The sequence below is a fragment of the Camelus bactrianus genome, chromosome 32 (assembly GCF_048773025.1).
Source record: "Camelus bactrianus isolate YW-2024 breed Bactrian camel chromosome 32, ASM4877302v1, whole genome shotgun sequence".
NCBI classification, from domain to species: domain Eukaryota; kingdom Metazoa; phylum Chordata; class Mammalia; order Artiodactyla; family Camelidae; genus Camelus; species Camelus bactrianus.
In genome coordinates, this window is record NC_133570.1 from 22,841,426 (window position 1) to 22,854,561 (window position 13,136).

Here is a 13,136-nt window from a genome sequence, read left to right on the forward strand (position 1 = left end):
TGCGTGTTCGCTGTAGAAGGGCCCTGTGCTCTAGAGCGCGATCTGGAGGACCCAGGGAAGCACAAGAAGGAAAAGATCACCCAAGGTCTTCTGATGAGCCCGCTTCCCAGGCTTTTTTTTTTTTTTTTTTTTTAATACCAAAAAGCCCACTCTGGAACCAGGGCCAGGCCGCATTCCCTGTCCCTCAGACCACCTGTGACAGCACACCTGGCTGAGCCTGCCTGATGGTCCTGGAAGCTCCTCTGCTCCCAGAGAGGAGGTCACCTGCCCAGGGCCTCCGGGCTGGTGGGGGCAGCACCGGACCCTGGCTCCGGGACCCAGTGCCTCTTCTCCACCCAACATGGACTTCATGACCCCAGCAGCCTGGCTGAGGGCTTCGCAGGGGACCAACTTCGCTGGCCTGACAACACTGGCAGCTCCTTCAAGGGTATCCAGACCGCCTGCGGGGAGGTGACCACAGAGCTTTCCCCATCACAGGTACCCTGGCCCAGCTCCCTGATGGCGGGGGAGCTACGGCGCTCAGCAGTGCCACGAGGAAGACAGCAGGGGAGCCCTGAGGAAGAGAGTGGGGCAGGTGGTGCCCTCTGCCCGCCTTCCTGCCTGGAGACAGAGGCCACCGGGGGGCCCTGAAGGGAGGACAGTTCATGCTCAGAGGAGGTCAAGGCCCTGCAGCCACACGTGTCACGTGTGGAGGGCAAGGGACAACCCGCAGAGGTTGCTCACCCGCCCTTCCTCCCATGACCTGGTCGCCACCTCGACCCCAGACTGCCCTCCGGCTCCAGGCACGAGTGTGAATGAGGCCCCCCACACAACCCCGTCCACGGCGGTGAGAAGCCACCCACAGAGTGGACGCTGCTGTCTGCCAGGGCGAGCAGCCGTAGGGACTGGGAAGAGTGAGTGTGCTGTGCAGCAATTTGGAAGGGGTGGGCGCTGGAGGGCCCCTATCAGACCTGTGTGGGGAAGGTGGAGGGGCCAGGAGAGGGGAGACGGGAGGCTGGGCTGGGGACAGATTCTGGACATACTTTAAACCATCTGCGAGGATCACTGCGGGGCATATGAAAGGGGCTAAGAGATGCCATGGGGACTGTGGGTGTCACAGAGCCAGCAGCCTGGTTCATTTGTTTCAGGGCACAGACTTGAGCCCCGAACCAGGGATCTCCGTGGAACCACAGCCCAGGCCTTCCCTGGACCAGATCGGTAGGCTTGCTCACGCTTTGACTCCCCACAGGACGCAGCAAGCCTGCCGCTGAAATCAGGGCCCTGGGTGGCTGCTGTTCTCAATGAACTCGTGCCTTCTGCCTTCTCCCTGACAAGCGCGTGTTACCACATAACAAAGAAAGAAGAAACCCAAATCCAGAGATTTTGAAGACACAGAGGTGGAACAGCCTCACTCTAGGGCTGCGCGCGGCTGGGCCTGGACAGCGGGTCCTCACAGAGGTGGGGGGTCAGAGGAAGTGAGACGTAGGTAACGTAAGACCCACACGTGTCTGTGGCAGGGGAGGAGAGCCACCAGGACCGGCTTCCAGAGATCTCTCCCTGGGGAGCAGGGAGCCAGCAGCTCAGGGCTAGGGGCACGCTGGGTCTGGACGAGTAGGTGGGCAGGACTGCTGAGGGCTGAGCAACGGCTGACGGCAGGGGCGGGGGACAATCTGGAAGACCCCAAATGAGAGCAATTTGCTTGGCATAAAAATCCTTCCACGACCCCTCTCCTAATTTTGCTGGAAAAAAGATAAAAGGGATGCGAAGGTCGGGGTGCGGCAGGAGGAACACACCCTTCTGGCCAAGACTAGTCCCTCGGGGTGTGAGCCTCATTTCAGCTGCCAGACACGAGAAGACCCTCCTCCCCAAGAAAACAAAGCGCAGGGTCCTGCGCCTCCGCGCTCGGCCCCACACAGTGGCAGGTCCACCGGCACAGACATCAACACAGTAAAGAAAAAATGAACAGAAACTGACTCACTGATGACCCTGATACTGGAAGTGACTGACTAGATGAGCATTTTAAGTAATTATTATAAATATGTCCTAAGATTTATTGAAAAAGATAGAAAAAGTGGAGACACAGAGTCTCAGCAAAGAAATATGAAGTGTGAAAAAACAAATCCTTTATCTGAGAATTGTTATCTCAAATGAAATAAATAAAATATGGTTTGATAACAGAATGACTAAGGCAGGAGAATGTACCAGGGACGTGGAAGGCAGGCCAGTTAAAATGAGCCAAAACAACTGAAGGTTGTGACCTGTGGACAATGCTGCTGTCACAAGGTCACCAACACAAGTGTCCCTGGAACCCAAGTGAGAAAAAAAGGTGAATGGGGCAAAAAGTGTCTTTTATAAACTAGTAGCGTGAAATTTTCCAAGTTTGATGACAAACCTGAAATCTCTAAATTTAAGAAGTTCAGTGAATGCAAACATAAAATACGCAGAAAACTGCACCCAGGCACATCATACTTAAAACTATTAAAAATCAAAGAGAAACACCCTAAAAGTAGCTTTAAAAAACCCCAATTATGGCACATATTGAGAAATGATGATAATTTGCTGATTTTTTCCCGGAAACAACACAAGCCAGCAGACAACAGACATATGTAAGGTGCCAAAGGCAACCAACCCACAGAACCGTCCACTCAGGCCCCAGGATGGCGGACCCAGGAGAAGCGCCTCCTGCGTGAGATGGAGGCGGGCTGGGCGGGAGTCTGCTGGGGCGCTCCTGGTGGGGTGGGGACACGGGGAGTTTACAGAAGCGCGTGAGGGATGGAGACAACTAGCTGCTACGTGAACACAGCTTAAAGCATCCTCCTGACTTCGCTGAAAGGTTTTCCCCTTAAGGACACACACAGCCCCATTACGAGGTGAGTGACTCACGCAGCGTGAAACAGGCAAGAACAGAGCTCGAAGGGGGTCCAGCCATGACTGTGGGGCCAGGAGGGGGCCCCCTCCCCACAGTGACGATGGCCACGCGGCAGCACGCCCTGCAGCCCAGTGAGCCAGCACCAAGCCTGCCAGGCGCCAGACCAGCTTGTGGTCTCCACACTAAGACTGCGGGGAGCCCGTCATCACCACACCCTGCAGACCAGAGCCCTGTGCCCCTGGCAACTGCAGAGCTGGCCGCGCCCAGAGCCCAGGGCCCAGACGACTCCCCTCCTGAGAGGGGCCTCTCCCATCGCCTCAGGCTCTGCAGGGTGTGCCGGACACAAACTAGGGGCAGTCGTAACATGCCTGGCAAACGAGGGGTATCAAGACTGCTGCCACCACACTGCCTGGGGCACCCCAATTTCTTCCTTGGAACTTATCCAATGTCCCTCGGGGGGCAAAACACATAAAATGCCCCCTTTGACCACTTATCTCAACTTATCTTAAGAAACAAGTCAAAAAAGTGTCAAATTTCCTGTTACCTTGGAAATTAACAGGATCTTTGAAAAATAATTCAGTCCTTTGGTGTTCACCCAATCAGCTGAAAGGGCGTCTGTGACCTTCCCTGTGGTCCCCAGAGCAACTCTAGAAATACAGACCCAGGAGGCCCCCCTCCCTGAGGTAGCAGGCTGAGACACCGTCCTGCGGACCAACAGCACCGCGACCACATCCGCTCTCAGAGAAATGGCTCCCCCTGCCGTGCTCCAGACAAACGACAGCCCCCAGCACCACCGGTCCTTTCACACACATGCCCTCTGTCCCCACAGTCCTGCAGCTAGGTGTCACTGTCCTGGTCTGACTCCAGGCCCTGCAGGGGAGGGGCTTGCCCAGGGTCTCCAAGCTTGTCCGCTGAGGGCCAGGGTCTGCTCTCTGTCTGTTCAGCCCACCCCCCAGAGCTGAGCTGGCCACACCAGGGCCTTACCGGCACCTCCACCCCGTCCTTGCCGGCCAGCAGCCACTCCCAGCAGGCCAGGGCAGTCTCCATGCCATGCTCGTTGAACATCCGGAGTGGGCCCCAGCACAGATGACGAAGCAGCTGTGGGTCACAGTCTGCAACCAAATACACGCCCTTCAGAGGTTCCGTCTGTGGCCCAGCCCACGGCCTCCCCAAGTCAGCAGAGTAGTCGGCACCAGCGGGGCAACAGCCTTCTGTTTGCTCCCACCGAGCGAGATGCCCAGAGATCTTGCCCTGGGGGGCGCCGGCTCCCTAGGCTGGGGAGCGCTGGCTCCCTGGGCTGGCGGGGCATTGCCGTTTACGGACCAGCCCAGGGTTACCTTTGCTGCTGATGAGCATGGCCGTCAGTTTGAACATGGCCTGTGTGTAGTGCTGGGGGTCACCCCGGTCCAGCGCTGCGTTCAGCTCCTGAACCATCATCTTGTTCAGGTCGGATGTCTGGCCAGTGGCGTCTGAGAACCGAATCATCCCACATACCTGCAGGGAGCGTGCCATCAGCGGAGGGGCCCTGGGCCAGGCTTGGCCGCCCCACCTATGCAGGCACCCCCATCCCATCTCCACAGAGTGACAGGCTCGCCCCCCTGCACACAGCCTCCCTACAGCCTGTCCTTTAGACACCAGCCGTTCCCGCCAGGCGGGGTACCTCGCCAGCATAGCGGTTGCGCAGGTTGAGGGATGCCATGAAGTTGGAGTAGTCCTTCTTCACGCAGGCTGGCCGCTCCGTCAGCTGGGTTGCCTGCAGACAGACACTGACGGTTACCGGGCACCCAGGCATGTCTGCCGGGCTACTCTGAGGTCTAAGCCCCAGGTAGGACATCAAGTCCAGACCCGGTTGTTAAAATAAAACACTTCTGAACGCCCTCTGCTCTGCAGGCTGCACGGAGGATTTTCAAGGTTCTATTCCAAGCATCCCTCCAGAAGGCAGGCTGACTGCAGCCCCCAGTGCATCCTGGCTGCTGTTGCCCAGTGACAGGAGAACAGCTCTTCCCACAGAAACTGCATGGGGTCCTGGGGAGCCCTGGCCTCCAAGGTGGCACGTGCTGGTAACCGTGCCCAAAGACGGGGAAGGTGGCCAAGGCGAGTGCGGTGGCCAGTGGGGCTGGCACACCCCTGGCTGCCCACACTCCCGAGTGAGAAGGCAGACCATGGGGGACAGATGGGCCAAAGGATCACACCAGCCCTGTTCCTCCGCTTCAGCCTCATGCCTGCCTCCTGTCCCCCAAGACTCGGGGCCTTGGTGCTCCTGTCCCCACCCCGGTAGGACCCACCCACTCCACCCGGGACCACCTGCCTCATGTCCCTCCAGCACACTTCCTACACACCAGCTTATCTGAACCCTGCCCCATCTCTGCCTGTGTCCTCAGAATCTGGAGAGACCCAGGGTGAACTGCCTGGCCCCGCAGAGCCCAAAGATGGGGCAGCGCCAATCCACAGACCCTGCCTGAGCCTGGCCCTGTGGGCCGTGTGCAGGATGCCTGTGTCCTCAAAGAAAGCACAGTGACCCCAGGTGACCGCATAGGCCCTGATGCGCCCAGCCTGCCTAATGGGCTCCTCCCTTCCTGACTGGGGGGCCAGCCGCCACCCACCCCAGAGTGGGCAGCAGAGGCGTGCACACAGCCACCTCAGCTCTGACGGATCCCAGGCTGGGAGATGCCAACACAGCACTGCCCGTCCGGTCGGTCACCATTATCAACCACCGGCTTCGAGGTAAAGCTCTGATCTGGCCCTGAAAGGACCACCCAGTGCAGGCCCCTAAATTAACCTCGAGATGAAGCTGAGGATAGGGGGATGTAGCTGAAGGCGACGAGGGGGTCCTCAGGCATCCAGGTCAGCCTGACCATGTCCCACAGAACACTTCTCATGGACACACAAAAACCCACACCTGACCTCGCTAACAAACCAAGCTTAGCCCTCGTCACACACTCTGTGCAGGAACACCCGTCCCCGCGTGCGCTCCCCTCTGGGTCTAGGGTCTGCTGCAGACAGAGGCCCGGGCTCTTGAGAAAATCTCTGTTTCTGCCCTGGTCTCCCTGTGCGGGGCTCCTAGGATGACGTACCCCGAGAGTCGTGTTCTGCTTGTTGTAGCCAGCATAGTGCAGGATGCTCTCGGTGGCCATGGCTAGCCCCGTGTGCTGCGACAGTCCAGACACCCAGTTCTGGTGCTTGTTCAGATATTCCTGAGACAGGGGACATGCCATTTGATTTTAAAGGTGAAAACAAGCCTCCATGAAATAGGTGCGGGATACCAAAGTACACCCTGGCTCCAACATGGGGTCAGCCCTGCTGCCTGGCTGGGTTGAAGCCCCTCTGACCCCAGGGGGTGGGGGACGGAGGGCCTGGGCCACATGGGGGTGTCTGGGGGAGTGGCAAGGCTCTTTCAAGCGCATCATGCTCTTCCCTCTTGGGCCAGGCCTCCCGCTGACCCCGTCTAGGAATGAAAGGGGGCTTCCCGCCTGAGACCATAGCCACGGAGCTGGGCCCTGTCCTCCACATGAGCCTAAGGAACATGGACCGTCTGAAAAGCAAGTACTCGGGAGAATGCCACCTTGTGTGGTGGATGGCCACCACCAAGTCACAGCTGCTTGTCCCCAAGGGCTGCATCCTCCCAGCTCCTACGTCTTTGTGGAGGGGCAGCCTCGGGTCCCCTGGGCACACCCCAGGTCCTTGCAGGCGCTGGGAGCCCCGGCCCTGCCCATCCCAGATTCACACCAGCTCTATCCTGACCAGTTCCCGAGGTCAATTTTACAAGCCCCCTCAACACACCTGCTGTGGTCCAACCACATTGCTCCTAGTGGCCTTTCTCGTCTTTGATCCCTTCGAAGGGACCCCCCTGCTCTCCCACATGGCGGCATTTTTGTGCGTCTGCTTGACCACCTCAATGATGGCTCACTGGGCAGTCATGTGAACTTACGGCCAGTCTGGAAGGCCTCACACGCAGCTACACGTCTCCTGGACTCTGCCCCCACTGTGCTGGCCTCCCTCAGCCCTGGGCTTAGGGGCTGCAGGGCACCCCTTGGAAACGCCGCTCCCGCTGGCATGTGAGCCCCTGGGCACCCAGCCTGCAGGCAGCCCCAGGCCCTGCCCCAAACCTGGCACTGCCCCAAACCCGGCACCTCATCTGCTGTGGTGGTCAGCTCCCCAGGCCACCCACCCTGGACCCCGGCACCTGCTCTCCTGCCCCGACCTGCACGCTCACTGCTCACTCACAGGTGCTATTACCCCGCAGGCCCTGGACCCACGTTTCTGGTTTGTTCTCCCATGGCAGTGTGGTGTGTGTTTCGAGCAGGCTGTCTGTGTGAAGCCCTCTGGGAGGAGCTCACTGAGGCTGCCCCTGGGTGACGTTAGGCAGATACCTGGAGGTGGGACTTGGTGGCCGTGGGCGCCCACTTCATGGCCTCCTGGAGGATCATTCCACAGCGGGCAGCGAAGTCCTTGACGATGCTCTGCAAGAGACATGGCCTACCTGTCAGTGCCTCCCAACTGCCACCAGCCAGCTACCCCTGGGGTCAGTTACCCCGAGGGCTGAGTTGTGTCCCTGGAGCCGTGCTGAAGCTCTAACCCCAGCATCTCAAATCATGACTGTGTTTAAAGAACAAAGAATCTTTAAAGAGGTGATTACGGTCAAGTGGGGTCGTGAGAGTGGCCCTGATCAACGTGACAGGTAGCCTTACAAGAGGACGTGATTAGGACACAGTCCTGCACAGAGGGACCACCACATGGGGGTACAGGACAGGGCGCCATCAACAGACCACAGAGAGGGGCCTCTGGAGGAACCAGCCCTGCCAACACCTTGACCTCAGACCTCCAGCCTTCAGGACGAGGAGGGGCTAGACCTTTGCTGTTTCATCCATCACGCTGAGGACCTTGCCACAGTGGCCCAGCAGGCTAACATTGTGACCGTTGTCACCAAGGCTCCTGTGGGGAGGGGAGGTGCCAAGGCTGGGATGTGGGCCAGCCCTAGGCTGTGGTCTGAGCCTAGATTCAATCTGCCACAGTGAGGGCTCTGTGTCAGACCCACTCAGCACATCCTCCTTCCCTGGGGCTGTCTGCTTGGCTGAGACCCACATGCAGCACAAAGCCCAAGTCGTGGGGCCTGCCCAGCACAGCAGCAGCCAGAGCACCTCTGAGTGGCCAAGCACTGGACACTCACACAACTTTGAGACACCAGAAACCGCAAGGCAGCTGAGAACTGCCTGGCAGCCAAACCAGGAAGGGAGCGGACAGACCAAGTGGCGGTGGGGGGGTTGCCTACCTCCCGGGCCTCGTAGGTGTCAGGGACGGTGATGCGGTACGGGGCATCGGGGATGTCGTAGTAGGGCTGGTCCTTGTGAATGTCCTGCAAGCACAAGTCCATCTTCCAACTGCCCTCCTGGAGCCGTTCTGTGAGCAGGGCCTGCCTCCCAAACCCGCTGCAGACGCTGACTGGGAAATGCCCCACGGGGACCTGTACCCCCACCCCCACCCCTGCTTGTGGCGGGAATTAGCCTGACACTCACGGCATTCAGTGACAGGGACAGTGTCTGCAGGATGTCCAGCATGGTCTTCAGCACCGTCCCACTCCAGAGCAAGTGGGGGAACCTGCACCCAGAGCCCCTACTTAGGGCCCAGGAGCCCGTTCCCCGAGGAACTGTGCTCCTTAAACCCCGCCTCCCGCTGCCCAGCAAGGGTCGGAAGCCAGGAGGCCCCCAGGTGGGTGCCCAGTGGGAAGCGCTCCCCAGGCCCTGCCAGGCCCTCCTCATGGCAGACACAGCCCCAAGTGACCACTCCAGCCCAACCCTGCTGTCCTGGTCACACACGGGCCAGGCCCCTCCCTCATCCCCAAGCAGGGCTTCTCCGGCCCTCACATCAAAGCTCCTGAGGAAAACAGCAGTACAGGTGACCCCTGAACAACACGGGTGGGGGCACCAACCCCCGCTCATACAGCCCAAGTATAACTTACAGTTGGCCGCCGTTTCTGCGGTTCCACACCCGCGGGTCGGGAACCACTGCAGTATTTACCACTGATAACACCCCACATTGTTCAAGGGTCACCTATATCTGCAGGACACCTGGGGTACAGTACAGAGAAGAAGCTGCTCGGAGCATGGTGGCCCCAGGCCAAGGGGAGCAGGCCGCATGGCTGGGACACGCTGTGGCCCCGGCTCGGAGGCGCAGCTCAGACACGCTGTGTGTGTGTCTGCAGCTCCAGGGACACCCTGGAGAGCTGTGGGTAGGCCCAACAGCCTCTGGCTTTCACGCTGCCAGGAGGCTGCCCAGCCCACTTTGAGGGCCGGCATCCGTGGGGGACATCCCGTGAGTCTGCCGTTGCTCCAGTGCAGCAAGGAGAGCCAGTGTGGAGCTGGCTCAGGGTGGGCTCGCCTCCTCCCGAGGGGCCTGGGAGATACCCGTTCCCCTGGGGGCCTCTGGCCAGGCTCTGGGCTGGGACAGTGGGAGACTCAACACCCAATGTAAGTAACACTGACGGCTCAGAACAGGGAACATTTTGGGCCACTGAACCCTCACTGGCTGGCACCCTGTGGAGGCTGCACTGCCCTTGGAGGGCCGTAACTGGCTCCACTTTTCTCTGTACTGAGAACGCAAGGAGGACACAACCCCTGTGGCCCAGGTCTACATATGCACATGTGCACACATGCGCACACACATAGCAGCAGCAGCAGGGAAGAGGGCTCACTTGTCTACCAGACCAGACAGGTACTTGTCAGCTACCCTCCGGATCCTCTTGTGGATGTGGTTGAAGTTCACCAGCAGGAACTGGGCATGCCGCTCCAGCTCCTCCTCGTTCTCCTTGGTCTTGGCCTGCATTGGGAAGAGACAGGTAGCAGGCACCCCGAGGTGCTGGCAGACACGCAGGGCTCCCACAAGGCTTACTTTATCTGCCATCATGTTCAGGAAGGCGTCGAACACTTTGTCCGCGACAGCGATCACACACTGCATCATCCCTGAAATGGGAGGCCGGCTGTCAGCGGGCAGGGACCCACCCTGGCTGCTCTCTAGGTTTACAGAGTGAGCACGGGGTCCCACATGTCGCCCCAGCCTCCCCAACGTCACATGTCATCTGCAGTGACACTGCACTGCCACCTGGACTCCAGCCTTTCTCTGGATCCCCCGTCTCCCACCAAGTCCCCTTCTGTCCCAGGACCCAGCCCAGGACACCAGGTGGCATTGGCTCAGCGCCTCCTCGCCACCCCCCTGCCAGGTCTGCATTGATGTCTCCAGCTGTTCTGGTCTTTCCGGCCTCTTCTGAGGAGCACAGGCACTTTGTACCGAAGTCCCCCACTGGGGCCTGTGTGGTGCTGGCTCCTGTGTGGACCAAGCTCGCGGTATTTCAGCAACATGCCCTTCCAGTCGCACGTTGTCGGAGTGCAGTCAGTACCTCCCGGCCCTGGGCACACAGTGCCGGGATACCTCCCAAGTTCCTGCTGTCCCCTCCCTGACTCCACCCTTAGAAGCCAGGCCTCGAGTCCAGCCCCAGCTCCGGGCAGAGGCCGGGAGCAGCACCTCCTGGAGAGAATCTGCGGACGCAGGTGGAAACCAACCGTGACCAGTAGACCCTCGGAGGTTGTGCAGATACCCCATCTCCTAAAATTCACTGAGCTGGGGCAATGGGCTCTGGTGTGGCAAGCGGAGTCCTGCAAGGAGGGTCTGTCCCTGAGGCCGACAGTTGGGTGAGTAGGGTTTGTAAATCCTCACTATTTACTTGGCTGTTCTCAGGCTGGCTCCTGTGACCTGTGACAACCACGTATGCTCTTTCCTCGTCTGACTGGCACGACCCTACTGTCCAGCACTGAGGGTGCCCCGCACTCATCCTGTACTCTCTCTGGAAATAAGATCTAGGAACGGGGCATACGCGCGGCCCCCGGGGCACAGAGCCAACTTGAAGAAGCCACAGCACAGAGAGAACCTCGGTGCGGTCGAAAGAACCGCAGGAAACACGTCCTCAGCGAGGGTGGCGAGTGACCAGCAGAGGGCGCTCCGGAGCCCCCGCCCGTGGTCGGCCTGCCCGGCCCCGCGGGAATCTCCCCGCAGGAGAGCCCAGGAACCCGGGCAGGCCTCTAGGGAAGCAGCCGCTCACAGTCCCTCAGCTGATTTCTCAAATGGCTTCTCCAAGAATTGATTTTTCCACTGAAGGGAAAGAGAGTCCAATAAGGATCTGGGGGTTGGTCCCTCGCTGGCGGGGACGAGCTTCTCTGGCGAGGACGGACTCCCCGCGGCCCACAGCGCTTATATTCATCTGAACGTACTCATCTCGGAATTAGCACGCAGCAGTCCTCGAAATATTTACCCACACCGCTAATCAGCATTCACGGACCCAGCAAATCAGCAAAGTTTGTTAAAAAACAAAAAACAAAAAAACCCTTCATCCACAGGCCCTTAGAGGACAGATGAGGGAACTGTGTAAAAACAACAAAGCTGTTCAGACGGGGAGTGTCTGTAGGAACGAGTGCATCAAGGCCAGGACATTCCAGAAGGCGTGACTCCAAAACATGCCTTCAAGAACAGTAAACACACTGTCCCGCTGAATCTGAAAAGCCAACTCTTTTTGCCATCAATAAAAACAGTTATTTGTTTAAAAAGAGTAACAATTTTGTGAATAATTCCCTTAACATTTTAGGAACTAGTTTCTTAAGTTTTTTGGGGGGGGCGGGAGGTAATTAAGTTTATTTATTATTATTATGTTTTATTTAATGGAGGTACTGGGGATAGAACCCATGACCTCGTGCATGCTAGGCATGTGCTCTACCACTGAGCTATACCCTCCCCCTCTACCGTAAGAAAACCTGAAATGATTGCTAATACTGTTTGTTGGAATAAATGCATTATTAAAGTGAAATACATTTAAAAATCTGTGGATCAAGCACACTAAATTTCCTCAAATATTTAAGCACAATTATAAACTTAGTCACAAGTCTTCTAAGCATTTAATTAAAGCATAGGCCTAACATTTCAGAGTCTCTTCAGTTTTTAAGTACCTTATAAATCAGCACACACCCCAACACAATGACACCGAACCTCACCAGTGTCCTTGTGCTAAAATGGGCAAATGGTGCCTGCACAGTGCATTTAACGTTCCTTTTTCACTGCCTCCATTTTAACATTCCTGCATGTTTTTATTCCAAATCTTATCTTGGGTTTGCCTCACTAGGGTTACTGTAACAGTAACATTTTGAAACCATATGAGAGTTTAATGGTCTTTCTGTCCTGAGCGTGGTCCTTGTGACAGGTCCCCCAGAGGCCCTGTGAGCTCAGGGTCTGAGGACATTTGCAGCTGGGGACTTGCGAGTCTTTGTGTTTCACACAGACTTTTTTTGTATTTCGAAACTTTCCCAGAAAAGGAGGATGTGGCCCCCAGGTCCTGACCTGCTGGCCTGGCCTGATGGAAATGTGGGTGGGAAGGAGGTGGGGTCTCCTCGTGGCCAGCAGGAGGGAGCCCCCACAATGAGGAACGGGGCGGTGCCCCACAGCGAGCTCTCTGCTCTCGGCTAACCAGCACCACTGGCTGCTGCACAGACACCTCTGCACCTGCTGGGTGCCCTTCCTGCCTGGGCGCTGAGACCTAATGGTGGGCACCTGGCCTCTCCCTGGACGTGTGGCTCTTTCCTGCTGTTCCCTCTTTACATGAGAGAAACAGCTACACATCTCCACAAATAGAGGAGAAAACACTGCATACGTGTGTGCGTGTATAAACATAAAACGCACATATGAGATACAGAAATGTAACTCCCAGTGTATTTAGATATATATGTTCTAAGATATTTTCCCTTCTTTTAAGCAAAATAATAAAAAATACTGCGCCCATGTGCGTATTATGGCCATCTGTCTGCTGGGAGCCCTGAAGCCTGGTTCTCAGTTCCCCAGCTGTAGACATTGGAAAAGAAGGGCAGGGCCTTGGTCATGAAGACGCCCAGGGCCTGTCCAGCAGAGAACAGCACAAGGGACTGAAATCAGGGGCTACAGGGAATCTGTGCACAGATGCAGGGCCCCCCGCAGCAGAGGCAGAGCCAGAAAGAGGACTTTTTAAGATTATGTGTTTTTATCCTGATCTTCCCAGGGTGGGACAAAGCTTCATAACAGTGCTGTCTCCACAGAGAGAGAAAATCGGGAGCAGCAGCCCTTCCCACAGTGGGAAAGCTCGCTCACAAGGGCGCACGCCGTCCACTCACCAGACTTGTCCTTCTGAATGGCTTTATCCTCAAAGTAGCAGAACATCACCTGGAAGCGATCGGGATCTGTGGAGCGCAGAACCCTGGCAAGAAAACAGCCCCGAGGAAAG

General features: G+C 57.5%; 1 protein-coding gene across 1 annotated transcript in view; it reads right to left on the minus strand.

The window, feature by feature from the left end:
- Positions 1 to 13,136, minus strand: part of PI4KA (phosphatidylinositol 4-kinase alpha) — a 74,856-nt gene that overhangs the window by 13,648 nt on the left and 48,072 nt on the right. Inside the window, exons 23-32 of the mRNA XM_074356737.1 lie at positions 13,027 to 13,109; positions 9,734 to 9,804; positions 9,537 to 9,661; positions 8,362 to 8,443; positions 8,118 to 8,201; positions 7,219 to 7,308; positions 5,923 to 6,042; positions 4,509 to 4,601; positions 4,186 to 4,342; positions 3,833 to 3,960 (exon numbers count right to left, since the gene is read on the minus strand). Of these exons, the coding sequence (XP_074212838.1) occupies positions 3,833 to 3,960; positions 4,186 to 4,342; positions 4,509 to 4,601; positions 5,923 to 6,042; positions 7,219 to 7,308; positions 8,118 to 8,201; positions 8,362 to 8,443; positions 9,537 to 9,661; positions 9,734 to 9,804; positions 13,027 to 13,109 (1,033 nt within the window). The remainder of the gene's footprint in view (positions 1 to 3,832; positions 3,961 to 4,185; positions 4,343 to 4,508; positions 4,602 to 5,922; positions 6,043 to 7,218; positions 7,309 to 8,117; positions 8,202 to 8,361; positions 8,444 to 9,536; positions 9,662 to 9,733; positions 9,805 to 13,026; positions 13,110 to 13,136) is intronic.